The 19,457-nt window shown below is 39.0% G+C and overlaps 1 protein-coding gene across 5 annotated transcripts in view; it reads left to right on the top strand.

The window, feature by feature from the left end:
- KHDRBS2 (KH RNA binding domain containing, signal transduction associated 2) overlaps positions 1-19,457 on the top strand; it is a 449,732-nt gene that overhangs the window by 293,075 nt on the left and 137,200 nt on the right. For all 5 annotated transcript variants that reach the window (XR_016281791.1, XR_016281789.1, XR_016281790.1 and 2 more), the window contains exons 5-6: positions 1,560-1,687; positions 12,605-12,800. Coding sequence is in view for 2 of the 5 variants with exons in the window: in XM_089531004.1 (XP_089387130.1) it covers positions 1,560-1,687; positions 12,605-12,800 (324 nt within the window). In the remaining 3 variants the exon portion in view is untranslated. The remainder of the gene's footprint in view (positions 1-1,559; positions 1,688-12,604; positions 12,801-19,457) is intronic.

Genomic DNA, 19,457 nt, shown 5'->3' on the forward strand with positions numbered 1-19,457 from the left:
CGCGCTGTATGAAGGTGCACTATACGTGTCTTCAAGCTTACGCTGAAGTTGTGTGACAATAAAAGATATGGCACGTACACCACACAGCACTGCAAGCATGCACCCCCATTGTTTTCAATGGGATGCAAGCATACATGGAATTCCCCTTATGTGGGGGAATCCGGAATAGATCCCCGTGTAAGGGAAGGGCCCACTGTATACCATTCTCCAAGTATATAACATAGGAGCATAGGAACATAATGGGTATGGGAGGAGAGTAAGATCTGAAATTAGGATGGAGCAGAAGGTCATGGGACTGATTAGCTATGATCGACTGGAATTGGTACTGGGGTTGAGAGAATGGCGGTGTAAGTGTAAGATAAGCAACCCTACAGGAACCTGTAGGACAGGACTAATAGGGAAATGTATTGTCTTAGGCCCTGTCTGCATGGGCCAAACAAAATGTCCTCCTCGCATCCTCTCAACGGGAAGTCCAGCTCACACAGAGTCCAATCCCCACTTCTAGTGCAAACAGTTTGGATGACGTCCAGCCAATTCAGCACCAAACTTGGGGTATAACACCCTTAGTAGTTTTCAAAAACTCACTATTTGCTCCAGATCTTCTCTGAAGATTCGGACCCCTTTTTTGCAACACAAGCTGGCTGTTGGCATAGGTATCCCACTATGCTGCACGATACAACTACAGTGGCATCACGTCACTTGCTGTGAGGTCAGAATGAGGCATCCACCTATGTGGCTGATGCTGGGCACCTCATTCTTACCTCAAAAAGGAACTTGTTGTGGTGGCACTGCCACCAGGTGGCACAGGGCAACACACATGCAAACAGCCAGCTGGCATTACAACCAAAGGTCCCAGGTCATGTGGAGGTTGGGGCTGCTCTTGGAGTATTCTGGCCCATGTAGACCCCACCTGAGTTGGACCCAGATCTTGCTTTTTTAAAAAGAAAAACAATGGGAATCCAGGCCAAGCCATGGTACAAAGGAGCCCCAGGTGGATTCTGAATAGCTAGAATCTTGGTACAAGCTGGCCAACTAGGCAATATGAAATCCATTTTCTTCCTTCCCTCCTTCTAGAATTAATTGATTCAACAACTTATTGACTTTTCACATCCTGATATAAAAGTGTAAGTCCCTTTGCAAACAAGAATTACATGTGTGAAGACTGAAGGTAGAACAAAAGGACATAAGTCCAGTCCTGTATCCATGCATTCTTTGCTTTCCTGGATAACTATTTGCACAGTTTACGCATTTTACATACATGAGTACAGGCTAATGACAGTATATGAAAACCTAAGCATACTGGCAAGAAAGTTTCACTGAATTCATCTGGCATTATTTATATTTAAACAAGCTGACTTCATGGTGTAGCCAGTAAATGTCATTATGGAGTTACAAAATATTTACTTTTAACCTTAACAAGCCAAAGCCCTCCTAAGCAGAAGATTAATTAATGTATTTTTGAAAATATGCAAATTATTTTGAAATTTCAAAAATGAGAGAGAAATGAAAGAGATCCAAGTTGTGTAGGTGACAGGTGTTCTTCTGTTTCCTTTTCCTAGGACTATAACGATGAAATCCGTCAAGAGCAATTGAGAGAATTATCATATTTAAATGGTTCAGAGGATTCGGCTCGTGGAAGAGGCGTTCGAGGAAGAGGGATCAGGGTCCCCCCTGCAGCACCTTCAAGGTCAGTTGGTTTGTCCTTTTTTTTTTTAACAAGAAACATAAAATAGCTGTATAAAAGCTACACTCCTAAGTACCAGCAGTGTGATTTAAATGCACAGATGGTTCACAGTTCAGAAAAGTGGGTGGGATGTGGAAATTTTGTTTATACTGTATATTTGTTTCTACCTGTTCATTGAACAGCAACTATGATGTAGCTATTGGGAAGTTAAAATATAGCTTATTAAATGCACAAACCATTGATGGCCATAACTACCCATGAGATGAATGAACAAATAGAGATGGCTTTTCGGTACTTTTGGTGACATTTAATATAATTCGGGTCTTATGTAAACAAATGTAAACACTTCCACCTGAATCCATATACTGTCATTTGTGTTGATTGGCCTTAATTCTCCTAGAAATTTTGAAATTCTAAAATATATATATTTTAAAATACTTTATTTGATTTGTTAATAATGAGTGAAGTCAAAACTCTAATTCAGTTGTATTAGGTTTAGTAGGATTTTTTTTTTTTTTAAAAAAATGCATTGCCTTAATCATTAATCATTATTTTAAAGAAACAAGAAGTCATACCAGAATTCCTCTCCTATGCAAAATCTTGCCAGTCTGCAAATTGGAGCTCCTGTTCCATGCAAAACTTTGCCCATTGGACAAGAAAGCTCCAGAATCTTGTAAACTCTTCCAGGACTATAAAGGAAAAAGCTCATTTCCTATAATCAAACAGGGATAAGGTAAAAGGATAACAAAATAAGAAGACAAAAATCTCCATTTGTTGCCCACAAAAATGAATGAATAAGGATCTTGTTAATTTTTTTAAGTGCAATGTTTCCTGTTATTATCATTTTAAAAATCCAGTAAATTAACATTATTCTTAACTTGTTTGAAACTCTGGAACTTTTCCATTTAATATTCATAGGTCTAAACATTTCCAGTCTCTAGGTGTGCACAAATTCAATCCTGAAATATGTTATCCTAGGTGTTTGGCTTTATTTTTTAGAATAATAAGGAACCTTGTCTTATTTTAGAATAATAAGGAACCTTGTTTAGACCAAGCACAACTATTATGTTATAGCTGAATATCATTGCACAAAATAACCGTTTTAACTTACGTTAAGCACATTTAAGTACAACAGAACAGGGCTAAGGACACTGGGGTCCTTTATATAGCATTAGATTCCAATTCGTTTGAGCCTCAAAAAGCATGGTCATGGCACGACTGGAGTGGTAGTCGAATAATAATCCAGAGGTGCTAAACACCCCCACCCCTGCCACCCAAGAATGTAATTATCTGCATATGCACTGTACTTCTAGGATTTGTTTAATAGATTTAGCTCTATCGGTGTCAAGCTTTAGAATTTCATTTTTGTTGAGACCTAGCTCATTTAATTTCTTGAGAAGAGAAATTTCCCAAGAAGATTTAAAAGAATCCAGAAAAATTAAATTTGTCAAACCTCCAGAAGTTTTATGTAATTTTTGCCAATAGGTAAATATACTGATCCACAGACTAGATTCTATTTTAATAGTCCCAGCCTCCCTTCTAAGAACAGCATTCGGAACACAATGGGCGACCTGAAAGATTCTCCTAAGGAACTTAGTTTGTACACGTTCGATTACATTGATGTTACTATATGGTCCCAGTTGAGCTCCGTAAAGAAGTTGAGGGCAAACCTTGGCATTAAACAGTTTGATTGCAGCCGGAATGAACTGAGCACCTTTAGTGAAAAAAATATCTTAGAATAGCCGTTATGGTTCTTTGGGCATTACTGATGACAAGTTCTGAATGGGCTGTTCTCCTACCAGAATTATGAAAAGCAATTCCTAGATATTTGAAAGTCTTAACCTGCTCTATGTGTTGTCTATCGAGTGTCCATTGTCTCAATTTGGGGCGGTGAGCAAAAATAAGAATCTTCATCTTAGAGGAGTTAATTATTAATTTCTCCTCTTTGCAAAACAAAGCAAGAGAGTTTAGGGCTCTTTTAAGTCCAATGGGGGATAACGAGAGGATAACAACATCGTCCGCATAGAGCAGTGAGTTGATATGCTTATTAGCCAGCTTTGGAGGATGAAAAGAAAGATTATTCAAGGCAGAAACAAGGGAATTGATGTAAAAATTAAATAAAGTGGGGGCCAGGACACATCCTTGCCTTACACCCGTCTTGACAGGGATAGCCTTAGAAACATGACCTTGGAGACTGCATCTGACCTTAATGTTAGAATTCTCATGGATCTTAATAAGAAGCAAGAGGAGTCGTTTGTCTATATTAGTGCACAATAGTTTCCCCCACAATCTAGATCTATTAACTGAATCAAAGGTGGACTTAAAATCTATAAATGCCGCATATAGTGGTTGACCATAATGGAGGTATTTTTCAACAAGATATTGCAATATCATTGCATGGTCAATAGTGGATCGTCCAGGCCGAAAGCCTGCCTGTTCAGCCAACAGAATATCCTCGGACTCAAGCCAATCTAAAAACTTATTTAAAAGGTGTTTTGTATACAACTTACTCACCAAACTCAGGAGACTAATCGGTCGAAAATTAGAGGGATCGGATCTATTACCTTTTTTATATATCGGGATTATGATGGCCAGGCCCCAGTCTTTTGGAATGGAAGCAGATCTATCAATGGCCGTAAATAATTTAGAGAGGACCGGAACCCACCAGTCAAGATTATTTTTGAGTACTTCACCAGTTATAAAATCAGCACCTGGGGCATGAGCTGGTTTGAGTTGATAAGACTCTTTATCTCTGAATGCGAAACTGGAGGCCAAAGGGGAAGAGACGAGACCTCTATCATAAGATCAGCTACTAATGAGTCTGAAGTGTTTTCAACAGAATCATAAAGATTGACAAAGTGACTTTTCCATGTGTGGGCTGGGATCTGGGCTGTAAAATTGTCTGAATTCTTAATAAACGAAGGAGCAACCTCTTTCCAAAATAAGTTGGGATTGTTTGCACTAGCTGACATAATTAGTTTATTCCAAGAGTCTATCATGGCACCCTTTTTCTTTTGTCTTACTAAAAGCTTGTATCTTTTCTTCTGTTCCAGAAGTTCAGATACAGAAAATTGTGTTGGATCTAATTTATACTGTTTGAAAAGATATTTAAGGTGTGCCCATAATTCTTTGCATTCTAAGTCAAACCAGTTCTGATGACATATCGATTTATATCTAGCAGAATTACTTTTGGAAATGGTTAATAGTGGTTGAAGAGAACTAATTAAAGTATTATAATTAGACAGTATTTCAGAATCCAAATTAGCATCCGCTATTGTAATGGAAAGCTGCTTAATTGATTCACTAGAAAGAAACTTAGTGAGGGTATCAGACAGTTGGGGGGACCATTTAACTCGGGTTAGACTGATATCGTTAGTAAAAATTGAGATCTTATCAAGAGGCAGGGTAAAACTGTCATAAAATTTTAAACACAAGAGGGCTGGAAAATGGTCACTGTCAGGTCTGCTAACAATAGCAAACTTAGAAATGTGAGATATTAGATTTGGAGAGACCCCTACATAATCAAGAACCGATGGTCTGGCACCTACCCAGTGCGTATATTCAGCTGGATGGTCATCCTTAAAACTACCATTTAGGATAATTACATTTAGTTCACTAAAGGTGCGAGCTAAGCAAAGACCCTTAAAATCACAAAACATATCTTTAGATTTGCGACACATTGTCGGGGGAATAACTGTAGGGGAAGGTGGTTGGCAATTGTATTTTGCATACAAAGACACATCGTCAGCACCAATTCTTGCATTGAAGTCCCCTGCAACAATAAAATTAGCTGTTGGAGCCTCAAACATCAGTTCTTTGATAAAGGAATTAAGCTTGTTCCATACACTTTCTATCTTAGCACGGCCTTGAAGTGGGGGAATATAGATATTAATCAAATATAATAAGTTGTTTTTAAACTTCAAAAGAACAGCTAGGGCATATTGCTCCAGTGCAGAAACCTTAGTTATTTGAACCTTAAGTACCAAAGATATCAGCACCCCTAAGCCACCACATAATCTCCCACTACCTTTGCCAGGTATGCATATGCACTGTAACATGTAGTGATCAGTCTCAATGAATTTACAAAGGCACAGTGATTGGTAGACTGAGGTCCAAAACACACTGCAGAAATAATCATAAATAAATAAATAATAAAACTTTTATTTCTACCCCGCTTTTTGTTAAAAGAATCAAAACAGCCTTACAATGTTAAAAGAATACAACAATATGTTGTTAAATGGTTGAGTAATTTATTCTGGGAAGACCTGCCGGAAGAGATCTGTCTTAACAGCTTTCTTGAAGCTATCTAGATTGGTAATTTGAAGGGTCTCATCTGGCAGGCCATTTCACAGGCTGGGAACAATTGTAGAAAAGGTCTTCTGGGAGGTTGCAGTCAATCTGGTCATTATAGGCTGTAAAATTCCTCCCAGAGGACCTGAGAGCACAGACAGATTGTATAGAAGTAGGTGATCCCTTAGATAAGTTGGGCCCAAGGCATGTAGGGCCTTAAAGGTGATAACCAACACCTTGTACTGTGCCCTAAAATTAATAGGTAGCCCGTGGAGTGACTTTAGTATTGGTGTTATATGATCATTCCTGGGTGTACCGGTAATCAACCTGGCTGCCATATTCTGTACCAGTTGCAGTTTCCAGACTCGGCACAAGGGTAGCCCCATGTAGAGCACGTTGCAAAAATCAATTTTTGAGGTTACCAGTGCATGTACTACAGTTTCAAGGTCCCCTAGTTCCAGGAAAGTTCGCAGCTGGCATATCAGCCAAAACTGATAATAGGCGCTCTTGACCATTGCATTCACTTGATTTCTCATGTGAAGTGACAGATCAAGAAGCACAGTTTGAGACCTCTTTATCTGCCCTGGCTCAATGCTAGGGAACCCTGGGGATTGTAGTTTATTGTGGCATTAGAGCTCTCTGATGGAAAAGGCTGAAAAAACTAGTTTCCAGAATTCCCTAGCATTGAACAGGGCAGTTAAAGCAGTTTCAAACTGGCTTATTTCTACAGTGTGTAGTATCTGAACTATTTCTCTTAGGAAGTTATAGAATCTGTCATATATGTTGATAGGGAATCATCCTGATTTTTGTTTCACTGTAGCATCAGTTTACTTTTAAAATGTCTGTCAGCATACAATGTATATTGTTCTATCTTTATGGGGGATTTTGGGTGCACCTACCAATCTGGCCCAATGTAGCACACCTAAATTTCATGCTTTGGAAATGCTGTTTGCTTATACATATCAGGCTAAATCAAATTTAATCACACCAAAAGTACTGTATATTCCGGCGTACAAGACAACTTTTTGACCCTCTAAAATTGGGTCAAAAGTCGGGGGCTATCTTGTACGCCGGGTGTGCGCGTTTGGCTGCTGGCTTCTCGGGCCTCCGGAGGCCCGGGGAGCCAGCAGCCTTGTGCTGGCTTCTAAGGGGCCTTCGGAGGCCTGTTAGAAGCTGGCGTGCGTTCTCTGGGGCTGCCAGCTTCTCAGGCCTCCGGAGGCCTGGGGAGCCGGCAGCCTTGCGCTGGCCTCTAAGGGGCCTCCGAGGCCCCTTAGAAGCTGGCGTGCGTGCTCTCTGGGCCGCCAGCTTCTCAGGCCTCCGGAGGTCTGGGGAGCCGGCAGCCTCACACCGGCTTCTAAGGGGCCTCCGAGGCCTCTTAGAAGCCAACACGCACACTCTCTGGGCCGCCGGCTTCTCAGGGCTCCGGAGGCCTGGGGAGCCGGTAGCCTTACGCCAGCTTCTAAGGGGCCTCCAAGGCCCCTTAGAAGCCGGCGTGTGTGCTCTGGGGCCGCCGGCTTCTCAGTCCTCCAGAGGCCTGGGGAGCCAGCAGCCCTATGCCGGCTTCTACAGGGCCTCCAGAGGCCCCTTAGAAGCTGGCTTGCGCGTGCACGGCCAGCTGCTGGCTTCCAAGGAATAGGGGTAGCCTTATATGGTGAGTATATCCTAAACTCTATTTTTTTTTATAATAAAAGTTGGGGGTCGTCTTATACGCCCGGTCGTCTTATACGCCGGAAAATACGGTACAATCATTAAATCCACTAGGCTTGTTAACACTTAAGTTCCATTGATTCAGTGCATCTACTTTTGTTGGGATCAACAACTTGATTTCCAAAATAAGTAACCATAAATTGCTTAATCTCAATGTTCAGGGTTCAGTATATGCAATTTGCTAATACATATAAACCCATAGTTATGTGTAATGTCCAGTGCAGGGACACTGTGAATGCCCAGGTGGTGAGGACCTCAAGTATGACCATGGTTTTCACATACATGTAAGTCAGTTTCCATGGGACTATTAGATTCAGCCTTTTATTATTTCAAGTGAGAGCCTGGCAAGTTACTTCTAAGAAAATGAATATAGTGATATCTATAATCAAGGAGTGAGAAAACAATGATCTGAAGTCAGAACATTATCCTAGCTAACACTGTTCAGTTGAAAATGGCCTGAGCATATCATCCTATTGATTCCCCTTAGCCATAACTTTCCAAACTATGCAGTAATTCTCTTACTCAGACCAGGAAACCTCAAATGAAACTTTGCAGGGTTATTTTACTTACCATATTGTTTCTGTAGTATTTTTTTTAAAAAAAAAAATAGCAGTTGTTGCCATGTTTCGGCAGAATTCATATTTTCCTTCTACTGCCAACATTTTTCTCCAGTTTAACTAGCTGTTATAACTTTGTAATATTCCCTCCTTGTCCAGTATATGTATAAACTAAAGTCAAATTATCTTCCACTCTTTGCTATGTTGCAAAAAAATACTGGAATCTTTGAACCTAAAGTAAAATGAATTATTCAGTTTCATTATGTTTTGAATCAACTTCCTAGTGAACAACCCACTTTCTAGTTGATTCTATACACCCCTCATCTCTGTATTTGAAAAGGTACTAAATTATGCTTAATGAAGATGTGAAAAACACATGTTATATCTTGCTTGTTGTATTTCATCCTTGACTTGAATGCAGAGGGGATCCTTGTCACTTATGGAAAGAATGAAATTAATTTCAATAAAGTATTTTTCTTAGTAAAACACACACACATGCATATGCACAAATGACATTTATTATTTATTAAACCTTTAGTATTCTCTTTAAAGTCACAAAACTAAAAATACAGTCTAACTAATACTTCACAGATACTGACTGTCCTGAAAAGGTAAAGAGAACCAAAAATCATAAAGACTGGTTTTTAATAAAAGAGTGCTCAGTTGAGGTTAAATCAGTATGTAGGAAATCAAAAGGAAATCATAACACTACAGATGGACATGTTTTAAGTATGACAAAGATAACATCAAAATCATAATAACAGTATTTTGTAATGCTCATACTGCAATTTAATATGTTTATTATTTATTTGGTTTATACTAGAAAATAATAAGGCCATCATCTTCCAGCTGCCTGAAAAACCTGCAAGAATAGCTTCCAAATTAAAAATGTAGAAATTGATTTTTTTAAAAAAAAATATGACTAAAGTAGATACAATATACTGGTTCAATATTTAATAGCAGCACAAAAGTAGACAGAACAACTGGATAATGTTTGAAATGCATTATCTCATCAGAATGTTATTGTTTGTATTGGGTTTTTTTTAAATAGCCTATGGCTAGATGCTCTCAGAGGGATGTACAATTAACAACAACAAAAATCATTACAAGTCCAGCTATAAAAGAGTTTAAAACAAATAGAACAGCAATTAAAACCAGCAGATACTAAAAGAAGCAATATAAAAAACATTGTGAAGACAAAAAGGCTAAAAAAAAAATGCAGTGTAGCAGCAAAAATACAACAGATGGGAAAATCTGCCCTTTTCAGTGTTTCCCACATTCAAATTCTTTACATTTGAAGGTAATCATGGTTATGAAGGAATGTCAGAATTTGGTTAATTCTTCAAAAGCAAACTGAATCAAAATCCCCTGATCCTGGTACAGCTGTTCCTAGCATGGAGAGGACAATGTTGCCCTTTGCTCCCATGGAAATGTTAATATGAATAGGCTCTGAGAGAAAATACCAAAGAGGTGGCAATTTTAATTCAATACCAAGATGGCTGGATACACAGGAATTCCAACCCAGACTTCTGAGTTTAAAACTTTTAAGCACTCTAAAGTATCCAGTCTGGTCTGTCTGAGAGCTCTGGTGCCTCACCAAACTACAAATCCTAGGATTCTGTAGGATAGAGTCATGGCTGTTAAAGAGTTGTCAAACAACTTCAGTTCTGCAGTGTGGATATACCCTGAGTTTATTCCATGTGCATTTTAAAAACAAAGAAAGAAAATACTCAAACTCTTTCTGTCCCAAATATGAAGAAATTTCTGAACTTGAGCAAAGTCTTAACAGGAGAAGTTAACTGAAAGGAAGTTTTCAGCCAACCATTAAGATGAATAAAAAGACTTAGACAGTGAAATATTTTAAAAAATAATAATTGTAAGCCACTCTGATAGCCTTTAGGGCTGAAGGGCAGGATATAAATACCATAAATAATAATAATAACTTGCATTTCAACTTGTGCCCTGGAACCAACTGACAGCCTGTGCAAATACAAGAGAATTGGCCTTGTGTGTCTTGAGAAGCCAAAACTGCATTGGCCACTGCATTTTGCACCAACTGGAGATTCCAAGCAGGCCCAATGTAGAGTACATTGTAGCAATCAAATCTACATGCAAGCAGCATGTGAATGAAACTGCAAGTTCTATGCAGTTCAGGAAATTACACAACTGGCACCAAAGCTGAGCAAAAGAAATTACATAAAGGTTTCCGAGGTTGGATGGAGGGCCTTGCCTAGAGTTTCCAATCCTTCAAGCCTTATCTGAAGTCTCAGGCTGTAGAGCGCTGCCTGATCTTCTGTATGAACTGCTAAAACTCCAAGTGGTGCCAGCAAGAGAAAGCTCCAACATGTCAGCCTCTGGCTTAATACAGGAAGCAGGAAAAGGGATAAATGGCAAATGGGGAGATAGAGAAGAGGAGAAAAGAGTAAGCACAGCCAGACCTCTTGGTGAACTCTAGTGGCCACCATTTTCCCAAGAAGGAACACAGGGCCCTTGGGATCTTTGAAGGCCATCCACCCACCAGGCTTTGCAATAGCCTGGCCTTTAAATCTATGGTGGGTAACTCCGGCAGGTCCGTGTCCCAAACCTCTCAGAGCTACACTCCAAAATCAGAAATAGGCCAGAATGCCACTTCTGATTCTCAAAGGTCATTACTTTTTCTACTAACCAGTGCAGGGACAGTTTGCAAACTCTTTAAAGGGTAAGTTGCTACACCTGGAGGCTATCAGGAGTAGCAATTCTCCTTATATTTTGGGCAGAAGAAGATTGATTTAGGGATTCTGGTAAGGCTTAGTGCCATAAAAACATCATTGGAGGTTACATGCATCCTCAGGGGCATACTTTACCCATCCCTGCTTTAAATTGTAGGCGCTGCAGCAAGCCGGCCCTCTGCAAAGCCTGGCCTGTGGGTAGGTGACAAAGAATCTCTGAAGGCTCTGTGTTTCTCGGTTCTTCTCTTGTGAATTTGGTAGGATACAAAGCTTAGAGGGAGATCTGGGCTGTGTTTGTTGGCTTTCTTTCCCCTTGCCCTGAACTGGGGCAAAGCAGCTGATGGCAAAGGAGCACACAGGAGGCTCTTCTTGCTACTGCTGCCACCTCTTCCCCTTTCTCTATGCATAATTCCAGCATTAATTATACCAGTTTTTTTTCCCTTCTGCCTTCAGCCATCCACTAGTCTTGGCTCCTTGGCTAGGGCTGACCCCACTTGCTAGGGCCCTATGACTAGACAGGACTACCACTACCATTTCAATAAGATAAAAAGTAATTACACTGTAGAACTGATGCAGTTTGACACCACTTTAATTGCCATGGCCCAATGCCATGGGATTGTGGGACTTGTAGCTTTGTGAGATATTTACCTTTATCTGTCAGAGAGCCTTGGTAGTCCTAACAAAGTATAAATCCCAAGATTCTATAGCATTGAGTCATGATAATTAAAGTGATCTCAAACTGCATTAATGCTGCAGTGTGGCAACAGCCCTGGTGAGTAAACTTTGATGTCAAAAACAGCTAGAATGGAAGTTCTATTATGTTTTGTGTGAAAGGCTATCAGGCCATCGGAAAGACCGTATTTCACCATACGAACCTGCAAGAATTCTAACATCATCAGAAGACACTTTCTCTCCATCCTGCCATCATCACAGGCTCACTTGGTGAAGACAAGACAGACAGGCTTCTCAGTAGCTGCTCCCACCTTCTGGAATGCCCTTCCACGGGAGGCTAGACTGGCCCTCTTCCCACTTTCCTTTCACCAGCAGGCAAAGACATTTTTTATCAATCAGGCTTTAAATAGACAATCATATCAGGGAGGCTTTTATACATGGCATGTGCTCTAATTATGTTTTTCAACTTTTGTATTTGTAATGTAATGTTATATTTGTTAGCCAGATCAGTAGTTCTCAAACCTTGGTCTTAGAGGTATCTTGAACTACCCAGAAGTCTAAGCCAGCTTGGTCAACAGTCAGGAATTCTGGGAGCTGAAGTGAAAAATGTCTAGAACGTTTGGGGATAATAATAATAAATAATAATAAAGTATTTATTGATATCCCAGTTCTTCCCTTTTGGGGATTGAGGCGGGTAACAACAGAGGTTAATACTATACAAAATAATCAAAACAAACCCCTGAATCCCCCCCAACCCTCACCCACCCACCCTGAATAAAATTACCACAATAAAACCATATCACTGAACTAGATTATTTTAATTGTTTTTAATTTTTTATTGTAAAATTTTAAAACAATTTTATCTGTGTGTGGCCTCAGTTCCCTTTCTGGGAGAAAGATGGCATAGAAATGGAAAAAAATAACATTGATCTATCTGTCTTTAGAGTTTCCCTTCACAGTAATGCAAATGTCCTGTTCCTTCTCAGGGGACGTGGGAATGCAATTCCTCCTCCACCCCCTGGACGAGGAGCTCAAGCACCAAGAGGAACTCCTGTGACACGTGGAGTACTCCCAGTCCCTCCGGTAGCCAGGGGCGTTCCAACCCCTCGAACAAGAGGAGTACCAGCAGTGCCCGGTTACAGACCACCCCCTCCTCCAGCACATGAACCTTATGAAGAATATGTAAGTGCTTTTTCCTTAACAACAACAACAATAATAAAGTATTTGGTGTTTGCCATCTTTGATATCATTGCAAGTGCTAATTCACAGGTTCATTGAACATTGGGTACCCAACCAACATTAATTATGTTGGCACTGCTTGCACTGTATATGGTTTGTGGTATGAGTAAAGTGTTAGATTTTGCACTGAGTCACCATCAAAGATGGCATCATGGCACCAAGACCTCTACAAAAGCAGACGTAACATGATGATGCCCATTTGAGATGATTCTTGGGATTGTCTGCTGCATTATGTATTTAAGGCCAGAAAAACGGAAGTTGAAATAATGAACTAACCACTGGTTCTTGTGTTATTGTGGGTATATTGCATTGTCTTTATTTTTCTGTTATTACATTTCAACATGGGGTGGTACACGAATGGAAAAGCATATACCAGTTTTTATATAGCATGCTCTGTCTGTTTCTTCTGATACTGTTTCATATCAAGGCTTAGTCTGGTATAATCAAATGGATTAACGATATCAACTTTCAAAATTCACTTTCAGCAGCAAATAAGACTTGTTTTCCATTGTCACTTGGCATTTATGATATTTCTGTTAGTTTTCTTATTAAATACTTCCCAAAAATGAAAATTCCTAAATACAAGAGGGCATTAACTCTTCCAAGTTTTAATATGGTATCTCTAGTTCTCTAGAATGGGAAGTTTAGAGAGATAATCTATTCAAACATACAATGTCCTTGTACTTCAGAAGAAATTGAAACAATGTCATGTTTTCCTTTTCTGTAAATATGACAGTCATCCCTCCCAATTTGTGGGAGATCCGTTCCAGACTACCCCTACCCCACAAATTGGAAAACCTACAAATATCCAAGCCCTATTGGATATAATAGCTGTACACTTTCGCATGCAGCCATATGGGCATACCACAGCTGCGCACACCATTTTGTCCCTCCTGGCTTCCTGTCTGCAGAAATTCAAGACCACAGACAGGAATTCTGCAAACAAGGAGGGATGGCTGTATTGAGATATTCATAATAAGCCCATTCATCCACTAATTACTTTGTATCCAAGAAGAGCACCCAAATATTACAGCCTAAATTCCACTGCTAGTCCTGTCTAGGGACCTTATTGCACATGAGCGAAACGTCATCCAAATGTTGCAGAAACGTTGTGGAAGCGCCAGGGATGTGACCATCCATGGGACTTCTAAAGTGGAATTGAGGCTTCCCGCTATGTTCTGGTCATGGAATCGTTCATAGGGAAGCCAGGAGGAGCCATTTTCTGAATAACTGCCTGGGTTGTGGTTTACAGGGAGGTGGGGTATTGATTTATTATTATTATTATTATTATTATTATTATTATTATTATTATTAACAGGATATCCCATTATTCAGGAAATGGCTCCTCCTGGCTTCCCCGCAAATGATTCCATGACGGGAGCATAGCAGGAAGCCTCAATTACACTTTAGAAGATTCTAGGGCAGATTAATTGAATCAATGGGATTTACAGAGGTTTTGATTTACCCATTCATCATTTGATTCAATTGGTCTACTCTGGTTGAGAGTAGCAACTGATTTAGACATTAATCTCTTTTTTCAATATGATATGAAACAGAGTAGCATAGCTACCACAATCAATTTTTTGCTGTGGGCAGTGAGAAAACAGCCTCAAGTTTTGTCCAACTAGGATAATTTTGAGGATTTCTATATTGACATGTTTATGAATTTTATTTAACTAAACTTTGCTTATGTTATATATTTTTCATAAGTTGACAGGATCAACACTTTTATTATCTTATAACAAAATTTATCTAGTGTAATGATATACATAGATTGGGTTGTCTCATTTCTTCTGAAAACACAATTAACAATAAAGGAGTTCTTTCATATTGCTGATCTAACATGACAAATGCTCTTTAGTTAGCTGGTCTCATCTTAAATGAATCATGTACTTTGATAAGTTTTCAAGGATTATTTATGCATGTGCCTTTTTATTAAATGTTACTAATTCTGCAGGGCCTGTAAGATAGTTTTTGAATAGAGAATAATACTACTGCAAAAAAAAATCAATACTTTTAATAATATCTTTAATTAAAATTTAAATACTTCCATAGGAGAGAAGTGCCACATAAATATAAAGTGTGAGGAAGAAGGCATGTATATGATCTGTGCACTGTTGTTGTTTTTAAAAACCCATAGTGATTTTTTGTTGTTGTTCGGCTTGATACAGTCTTTATGAACTGTAGCAGGGAGCTGACTGTTCTAAGAGTCTAACCAATGATGTGTCATATCATCTGGAATACGTGTCCAGTTCTGAGCACCACAGTTCAAGAAGCATATTGATAAGCTGGAGTGTGTCCAAAAGAAGATAACCAAAATGGTGAAAGGTCTGGAAACCATGCCCTATTAAGAGGAGCTTAGGGGGCTGGATATGTTTACCCTGGAGAGGAGAAGGATAAGGGGGTCACATGATAGACATCTTTAAATATTGAAAATGGAGCAAGCTGGTTTTCTGCTGCTCCGGATGCTAGATTCCACCATCAGGAGGAAGAGCTGTTCTACAGTGGAATACACTGCATTGGAGTTGGTGGAGTCTCCTTCTTTGGAGTTTTTTAAACAAAGGCTGAATGGTCATCTGTTGGGAATGCATTGATTGTGTATTTCTGCATGGCAGGAGGTTGGACTGGATGGCCCTTGGGGTCTCTTCCAACACTGTGATTCCATGAGAGGTAGCTAATATTTTGGGGGTTGAAGAGATCTTGCATTCTGGCTAGGGAATTCTTGGAGTTATAAGAAAAGGGAAAGTGCAACATTCCCATGCTCTCTCTAAACCAGTATTGCTGAGTCAGTCAGATTTTGAAAGAAATTTCTAAGGAAAATCTGCATGGTGGTGGTGGTGGTTTCTGAAGGTGTTTGTGTGTTTTGCCTCAGAATAGTTCCCAAGTCTATATAGTTGTATTCAGTCTAGCCACACTGGAACTTTTCAAGCTTCCTAAATTTCAATGGGAAATAAATTAAGGACATGCTTAACTTTTCAGCTGAAACAAATATTATTTAGCATTGTTTAAATCCACTTTCATGTCTCAACTTGCATAGACACATCAAGTTAGTTGCTGAATGGCAACTCAATACTTATATAAATTACAGTTATTCAATTGATATGCTGTAGCTAGGATTAGCAATTGGAGCTGGGCCTTATGTGTTTAATTCTGAATGGATGACACCCTATTATTTGTAACGTTAAAGATATGCCATTCATTCAAAGAGGACTTGCTTCCATGTGATTTATACATGTCAACAGCAATGCAGGAAGACTCTGCTACATCCAATTTTGGCTAAAGCAGATTATTCTCCACACTAGCCAGAAATGAATATGGACTGACATTGTTTTGTAAACAGAAATCCATAAATATCAGAAATTCTGGTACATTCTGTGGAGCAAGAAAATATGCATGTATACATCTGAAAACTTCACATAGAAAAACGCATACCTTTCCAAAACACATCCAAATGCTTATTTAGTCAGGAAACGTCAGGAATAAACTCTTCTAGAACATGGCCACATAGCCCGAAAAACCCACAAAAAAACTATGGATGCCAGTCATGAAAGCCTTTGATTTCACAATCCCCAATAATGTTCAGTTAGGCTGATTCACATCTAAGTGTGTACAAATTTGTGTACAAAACCATATTAGTTTTGCTCTGTTACTGTGGCAATACTAGATGCTTGATTATGCATCAGAAATGTATTTATTCCATATTGCCTCACAAAAGACATAATACGAGATGTCTTGATGCTGAAACAGCCATGCAGATTTATATTATGAGGAAGAAATTTGCCTTCAAAAGCAAAAGCTGCTAGGCACAGTTCATGAACCCATAAAATGTGATGAAATAATGACTTGTAAACTGGACTCATAGTTTAATCGTCTGTTCATAAATAACCTCTCTGCTCCTCTGCTATTCATTTCTTTGACCCATATAGTAACAATGATCTATATAAGATACAGAGAATAAGAATTCTTGAAGAAGATTAATATATGAAGTTAGCTGATCTATAATTCTTGGATTAATATGCAGAATGGAACTCAGCTCTATACTAGGTTTCACATTTTTCTGAATGTTACAGCATAGTCTTTGGAGGTTAAATATATCAAACCAGACATTGTAAATCTAAGTTTTGGGGAAATGTGCATTTAAATAAATATTATGAGAGAAAATAGAAATGTAAACATTATAAAAATAAATATTTTGCGAAGAATAAAACTGCAGATTGCTGCCCAGTGTGAGATGGTGATAACTGATTTCACACTGAGGGTGAAGGGGGCCACAACCTTACTCATAGATACTATGTGGTGACATTGGAGATAGAGGAGCACTCCAATGTTCACTCATACAGGGAATCACTGGCTATAGGAAATAACCAGCAATTCTATGACTATTGCCAACATCACTATGCCTCTAGGACTGCTTCATGGCTCCCAGTGGAAAGGATTTAGAGCCTTCTCCCCTTTTGTCACCATTCAGGATGTTTGGCCATGATCGGTTCCATTCTGGTCCTAGTGCTACAAAGACTGCTGTATTATCTCAGATGCTGCTATTGAGGGTTACTGACTGGCTATGATCACCTATCTCATTTATTATGGATGGGAGGATATTACAGCTGACAAATTAGATTACAGTATGGAGTGAGAAATGTCAATATGTAAGGCTTGGTTAGGATTAATGAGAAAGAAAGATAATACACTTGAAATTTGTCAACATGAACTGGATAACTTGTAAAAAAAATATGTGGTGAAATTAGACAAGAAGTTTTCAGAATGAGCATTGTGCTGAGCCACCCTTTAATTGCATCTTTTTTAAAACCCACATTTTAAGCTAGAGCAGCAGTTCTCAACCTGTGGGTCACGACCCTTTGGGAGTCAAATGACTCTTTCACATGGGTCGCCTAAGACCATAGGAAAACACATATTTCTGATGGTCTTAGGAACCAATACACTGCAATTTTATGGCTGGGGTTCACCACAACATGAGGAACTGTATTAAAGTGTCGTGGCATTAGAAAGGTTGAGGACCACTGAGCTAGAGTGACTTGAGTATCTGATCATGCCCAGACAACTACATTTATTTTGAGACAATATACTGTATTGTATACTGTACATAATGTATACTGTGTATAATGTATACTGTTAATATATGGGAGAACATACATACGTTTTTAATTAGGTGACCAGTTTGACACTGCATCAACAAATCTGTTGAAAAAGATTGGTTTCCTCTCTTTACTCAGAAGGCTGATTTAAGATCTAATTGTTCTAGCTCCATTTTTCCTCATCAACTTGGGAAAATTAGCACCAGTGCATAAAATACCAATCAAGTCCATATGTATGTGCCTTCAAGTCACCGGTCAATTTATGGCAATCCCATGGATTTCATAGGGTTTTCTAAAACAAGGAATACTCAAGAGGTGTGAAATTGAAGGCTTTCACAGCCAGCATCCACAGGTTTTTTGTCGATTTTTCAGGCTATGTGGCTGTGTTCTGGAAGAGCTTATTCCTGACATTTTATCAGTATCTGTGGCTGCAACTCCCACCAACCCTGGAAGCATAGGCAATGATGATAAATTATGGGGATTGCAATCTGAAAATAGAGGGAGGGTTGCATGATTCCTGCCCTTGATCTGTAGGTGAAAGGAAAGATCTGCCCCTTGGTAAAACAGAACCATGCTACAAATAAACTTTACATTCAAGTAATTTTAATTGTAAATATTTCACCTCGCCTCCCCAGCCTGTATAACCTAACCCATGCATAGCTGTTTGCCTGTGTCCCTTGACACCATCTAATGTATCAGTAGTGTAATGGACTATAACCTGGAAAGATCTTTTAAAACATAGCACAACATAACAAGAAAGAAAATGTGATAATACTACATTTAAGACTACAGTGCATAGTATTCTCTGAGGTTTGGCTCCCGGACCCCCATGGATATCAAAATCTGTAGATGCTCAAGTCCCATTATATAAATGGGGTAGGAAAATGGTGTCCCTTATATAAAATAGCAAAATCAAGGTTTAGTCTTTTGGAATTTATTATTTTTAATCATATTTTCTAGCCATGGGTAGTTAAACCAGTGGATGCAGAATCTATGAATACAGAGGGCCAACTGTATAACTTTGGTTCTCTATGCTGTTTTTTAGAGTGGAGAACAAATGATTGAACATGAAAGCTAATGTCACATCCAACTGTTTAGGCTCCATTGGCTATTTTTATTTTTCAATACTCTAGGCGAGTTGGAACTGTACTTATCCAATGAATTCATGGACAATGATGAGCACTACAGCAGAAGACATTTTGTCACATTTCAGTGTTTCTGCACAGATTATGAATATGTTAGAGACTTTACAGTTACACTCAAAGTGGAAGTAGGAGCTTTTATTTAAAAATGAAGTAGAAATCTTTGAAACCTAAAATATTGCATGTTGAACTTCTGGAATGTAAATGGGAGGAAATGACACTTCATTAGATCATAGTGCTGAGGACTGATTCTGGTAGCTATTTTGACACAATTGATGGACCATGAGAAGATGATTCATTTGATTTGCAGGAATGGGACAAAATGTCTGGTAGAATGAATGAAGCAGAGAAAAGTTTTCACTAGC

The sequence above is a fragment of the Sceloporus occidentalis genome, unplaced genomic scaffold (genome assembly GCF_023333645.1).
Source record: "Sceloporus occidentalis isolate IW3139 unplaced genomic scaffold, rSceOcc1.0.p SCAF_6, whole genome shotgun sequence".
Lineage (NCBI taxonomy): Eukaryota > Metazoa > Chordata > Lepidosauria > Squamata > Phrynosomatidae > Sceloporus > Sceloporus occidentalis.